General features: G+C 39.0%; 1 protein-coding gene across 1 annotated transcript; it reads right to left on the bottom strand.

The window, feature by feature from the left end:
• Positions 1–4,254: 4,254 nt before the first annotated feature.
• LOC129518455 (PEST proteolytic signal-containing nuclear protein-like) lies at positions 4,255–4,841 on the bottom strand. Its single transcript, XM_055338592.1, is given in 2 exon segments — positions 4,255–4,736; positions 4,738–4,841. Coding segments are annotated over 2 exon segments (534 nt in total). The 3' UTR covers positions 4,255–4,306.
• Between the last annotated feature and the right edge of the window lie 1,088 nt (positions 4,842–5,929).

Below are 5,929 nucleotides of genomic sequence, written 5' to 3'. Positions count from 1 at the left end.
TTGACAGGGATTGCATTAAATTTGTGGGTTGCTTTGGGTAGTATGGACATTTTAACAATATGTGTTCTTCCAATGCACGAGCATTGACTGTCTTTCCATTTCTCTGTGTCCTCTTCAATTGCTGTCAACAGTGCTTTATAGTTTTCAGAGTGGGGGGGGGCTTCACCTCTTCTGTTAGGCTTATCACTAGGTATCTTATGCTTTTGGGTGCAATTGTAAATGAATTCCTTGAATTCTCTCTCTGCTGCTTCATTATTGGTGTATAGCAATGCACCAGATTTCTGTATACTAATTTTGTGTCCTGTGACTTTACTGAATTCATACATCAGTTCAACCAATTGTTGGGGGGGAGTCTTTTGGGTTTTTGGTATTAGAGTATCATGTCTTCTGTGAATAGCAAAAGTTTTACTTCCTTCTTGATGCTTTGGATGTCTTTTATTTCCTTTTGTTGTCTGATTGCCGTGGCTAGGACTTCCAATGCTATGTTAAAGAACAGTGGTGAGAGTGGGTATCCCTGTCTTGTTCCTGACTGAAGAAGAAAAGCTCTCAGTTTTTGCCCATTGAGAATGATATTAGCTGTGGGTTTTTAATATATGATCTTGATTATGTTGAGGTATGTTCCATCTATCCCTACTCAGCTGATGGTTTTTATGATGAATGGACATTCTACTTTATCAGATGCTTTTTATGCATCTATTGAGAGGATCATATGGTTCTTATACCTTCCTTCATTGATGTGGTGCATCATGTTGATTGATTTGCGAATATTGAACCACTCTTGCAGCCCAGGAATAAATCCCACTCGATCATGGTGAATGATTCTTTCAGTGTACTCTGGGATGTGACTTGCTAATATTTTCTTGAGAATTGTGGCATCCATGTTCATTACGGACATTGGCCTGTAGTTCTCTATTTTGCTGGGGTCCTTGTCTGGTCGTGGGATCAGGGTAGTGCTGGTCCCTTAGAATGAATTTGGAGGTATTCCTTCCATTTCTATCTTTTGGAATAGTTGAAGAAGAATAGATATTAACTCTTCACGTTTGATAGAATTCCCCTATGAAGCTATCTGGCCCTGGATATTTGGCTGTTGGGAGATTTTTTTGTTACTGACTGATGCAATTGCTTTGCTGGATATCAGCCTGTTCAAGCTTTCTATTCCTTCCTGTTTCAGTTTTGGTAGTTTATATGTTTCTAGGAATTTATCCATTTCTTCCAGGTTGTCCAGTTTGTTGTCATATTGTATTTCATAATATCCTCTTTTACTTCTTTGTATTTCGGTGGTGTTGGTTCTCATTTCTCCTCTCTCATTTGTGATTTTATTTATTTGGGTCCTTTCTATTTTCTTCTTAAAAGTATGGCTAGAGGGTTATCAATTCTACTGACTTTTTCAATGAGCCAGCTCCAGGTTTCATCGATCTCTTCTACTGTTTCTTTAGTTTCTATAGCATTGTTTCTGCACTAACCTAAATATACTTCCCTTCTTCTGCTGGCTTTAGGCTTCATTTTTTGTTCTTTCTCCAGCTCCTTTAGGTGTAAGTTTAGGTTGTTTATTTGAGATTTTTCTTGTCTCTTAAGGTAGGCCTGTATTGCCATATACTTTCCTCTTAGGACCACTCTTGCTGCATCCCAAAGGTTTTGAACTGTCGTGTTTTCACTTTCATTTGTTTCCATGTATTTTTAAAACTTCTTCTTTAATTTCCTGGTTGGCCCATTCTCTGGTTAGGAGCATGCTGCTTATCCTCTACCTATTTGAGGTCGTTACAAATGTTTTCTTTTGCTCAACTTCAAGTTTCATAGTTTTGTGGTCAGAAAAGATGCATGGTATGATCTTGATCGTTTTGTACTTGTTGAGGCCTGATTTGTGACCCAATATGTGAACTATTCTGGAGAATACTCTGTGTGTGCTCCAAAAGGTATGTATTCTGCTGCTTTGGGATGAAATGTCCTGAACATATCTATTAAGTCCATCTGGTCCAGGGTGTCATTCAAAGCCATTGTTTCCTGCTTAGATGATCTGTCCATTGCTGTAACTGGGGTGTTAAGGTCCCTTACTATTATTATATTATCATCAATGAGTTTCTTTATGTTTGTTATTAATTGATTTATATATTTGGGTGCTCCCAAGTTGGGGGCATCAATATTTACAGTTGTTAGATCTTCTTGATGGATAGTCCCTCTACTATGATACAGCTCCCTTCTTTTTTTTTTTTTTGAGTTTGCCAAATTTATTGGTATTTTAGTAAAGACATTCATCTCAGTCATTTCTCTCCCATCTTGACCTTAGGTTAATATTTCATTTGAGTCAATAAAAGATTATGTAGGAAAGGGATGTTATTTTAACATAAACAGTAAAATGGACAAAGTGGAAAGTTTGCCTACATTAAAGCAAGTTAAATTCATGTATCTTGATAGAATTAAATCATGTAAGAACTAACAGTTCTATATACATTTCCATTGTTTTACTTGGGGCTTACTGTAAACTTAAATGCAAATGAACAAAGTGTTAGGAGTATATACAGGCTGCTTCTCTGGAGTTATTACCTATTAAAAGAGCTCAGCGAGTAGTTACCACCAATAAAATAGTCTGAAGCTGCCTCCAAATTAAACATTGCAGGAGTTTTCAAAGAAACCATTATACTCTGTTTCTTTTATCTGGGACTATGCTTTTAAAGATGTGTTTTAACTGTCACATTAAAAAATAATCCATATAGGGCAGCCTGGGTGGCTCAGCAGTTTAGCGCGCCTTCAGCCCAGGGTGTGATCCTGGAGACCTGGGATCGAGTCCCACATCGGGCTCCCTGCATGGAGCCTGCTTCTCCCTCTGCCTGTGTCTCTGCCTCTCTCTCTCTTTGTGTGCCTCTCATGAATAAATAAATAAAATCTTTAAAAAAAATCCATATACAAAAATTCTAAAAAAAAATCCTACAATACATAGATCTAACAACGTATATGTGGTCAAAAAATCCATAAAATGTTTAAAGATGCATTTTCTTTTTTATCTTCAGTACCTAAAATGTGCTTTTGAGAGGCCATTGGTTAATATGTATACACTTTAAATGAACTGTTATTACTGTACTAAAATAAGAATTGTTGCATTAAGTTGAAATCAAATTCACTTTCACAAGTTAGTAACTTAAAGTAAGCTTTAACAAAGTTACAGAAAGTGCATCTTTCTCATTTTCATCTTCATACAATGTTGCTTTTTTGGTGTTTCTGCCTTTTAAAAATTAAAACCAGCCAAATATTTAAGTATTATGTACATTTAAATTTTTGGTGGTGGTTTGTATTTTAAAAGAAACAGCTTCCTTATGATTTGCCTCAAGATCTGGTGGAAATGCTTACAGGAACTAGCTAATAACAAAAACCAAGAGAAGCACATTCAAAATACTGATTTACTTTGGCAGCAAATGGTCTTTGAAGACTAATGAAGGTAGACAAGACCCGTCAAAGTGAAGTGGGCTATCTCAAATACACAACAATTTACATAGACGTTCTTAAATTTTTTTAAATATTTTATTTATTCATGAGAGACACAGGGAGAGAGAGAGAGAGAGAGAGAGAGAGAGAGGCAGAGACACAGGCAGAGGGAGAAGCAGGCCCCAAGCAGGGAGCCCGACGTGGGTCCCGATCCAGAGTCTCCAGGATCAGGCCCTGGGCCCAAGGCGGCGCTAAACCACTCAGCCACCCAGGGTGCCCCTTAAAAAATTTTTTTTAAAGAGCTAAGCATCTGTACCAACCAATAGCAATGCAATACCTAGTTTATGACGACTTGAAACAAAACAAATGCCCATTAGGAAAAAGAAAAGCTGTATTTTATCTAATATACTTTCAGTCAATAGTCCAGGAACATTTTCCTCCCAATAGGATACTCCCTCTCTATAAGGCTGTTCCTGGGAGCCAGACACTTTAGGTTAATAAGGGAGTTAAGACTAATTGCTTGCAGTTTAATAGACAATAACTTTTTGCGTCCCTCTTAATGTGCTAATAGTTGTGTCTAAAACAATATGCAATTCTTAGAAAGGTACCATTTCTGGGTTTTTTATTATCTGTAACCTTTGGAAACTAATCACATGAAACTACAAAATTAGCAGATGTCTTGAAATCTGTATATAAAACATAAATTACCTCTAATTTCAAACTCTATTAGTGTACCACTCAATCTTTAAAAAACCAAACAAAACAAAACAAAAAAAAAAAACAAAACAAAAAGGCGGCTCCAAAGATAATCTTATACCATTCTTTTAAAAAGGAAACTGTTCCTTTTAACTTTATACCCACCCCACACCCCAATTTCAAAACACATCATTTAATTGTCTTGGTCATGGACATTTCCAAGATGAGATTTTATATTTTGCTCCCATAGCTTCTGGTTATCAGAAAAACCATGCTTTCCTTTATTGAAGGAGTTTGGTCCTGCTGATGTTGGTGTATCCCTTCCAATATTCTTCATCCGCATCTTTGCTTCTGGAGGCATTTCCTCTGGTTCACTATCTTCATCTTCGTTAAAAGCTGCTGCTACTGAAAGGGTTTTTGGAGCAAGCGTTGGAACAGTTTCTTTAGGCTTATTTGATCCAAGTTTGATGGATATGGCTGAGGCTTTCTTTGTCGTCTGACTACCTATGGCAAATCCAAACTTGGAGATCTTTGTAGGCTTTGTTGGGAGGTCTGCAGCTTCTTCTTCAGCTGATCGCTTCTCAGCGCTGCGACTGGAACTTTCCCCTCCATTACTGGAAGAAAGTCTTAGTTTTCACAGGTTTTTCTGCTTCTTCTTCAGGTCCTCCCGCGGCTCCAGCTCGCTGCGGTTTCTCGGGCTTCTCCTCTCCCGCCTTCCCGTCCGCCATTTTCCCTGCCGCGGCCTCCTCTGCAGCCATGCCAAGCTATAGCGCCCTTCTTTATCTCTTATTACAGGCTTTGGTTTAAAATCTAGTTTTTCTTTTTTTTCTTTTTTTTAAGATTTTTTTTATTTTTTTTATTTATGATAGTCACACAGGGAGAGAGAGAGAGAAGCAGAGACATAGGCAGAGGGAGAAGCAGGCTCCATGCACCGGGAGCCCGACGTGGGATTCGATCCCGGGTCTCCAGGATCGCGCCCTGGGCCAAAGGCAGGCGCCAAACCGCTGCGCCACCCAGGGATCCCTAAAATCTAGTTTTTCTGATATAAGTATTGCTACTCCGGCTTTCTTTTGATGTCCATTTGCATGATAAATGTTTCTCCATCCCCTCACTTTCAATCTGAAGGTGTCTTTAAGTCTAAAAATGAGTCCCTTGCAGGCAGCATATAGATGGGTCTTGTTGTTGTTGTTGTTTTTAATACGTTCTGGCATCCTCTGTCTTTTGATTGGAGCATTTTGTCCATTTGCATTCAGAGTGGTTATTCATAGATACGTATTTAGTGCCATTTTATTGCTTGTTTGGTCATTATTTCTAGATTTTCTCTGTTCCTTTCTTGTCTTTGTCACTTTTGGTCTTCCCTTCCCAATCAAAGAGCGCCGTTTAATATTTCTTGTAGGGCTGCTGTAGTGGTCACAATCTCCTTTAGTTTTTGTTTGTCTGGGAAACTCTTTACCTCTCCTTCTATTCTGAATGAAAGCCTTGCTGAATAGAGAATTCTTGGCTGCAGACTTTTCCCATTCATCACGTTGAGCATATCATGCCACTCACTCCCTTCTGGCCTGCCAAGATTCTGTGGAGAGATCTACTGCTAGCTGTATGGATCTTCCCTGGTGAGTTACGGATTTCTTTTTTTTTTAATTTATTTATTTATAGTAGTCACAGAGAGAGAGAGAGGGAGGGGCAGAGACATAGGCAGAGGGAGAAGCAGGCTCCATGCACCGGGAGCCCGATGTGGGACTCGATCCCGGGTCTCCAGGATCGCGCCCTGGGCCAAAGGCAGGCGCCAAACCGCTGCGCCACCCAGGGATCCCGAGTT

The sequence above is a fragment of the Nyctereutes procyonoides genome, unplaced genomic scaffold (genome assembly GCF_905146905.1).
Source record: "Nyctereutes procyonoides isolate TBG_1078 unplaced genomic scaffold, NYPRO_anot_genome, whole genome shotgun sequence".
NCBI classification, from domain to species: Eukaryota; Metazoa; Chordata; class Mammalia; order Carnivora; family Canidae; genus Nyctereutes; species Nyctereutes procyonoides.
This window is presented reverse-complemented; position numbering and strand designations above follow the sequence as displayed.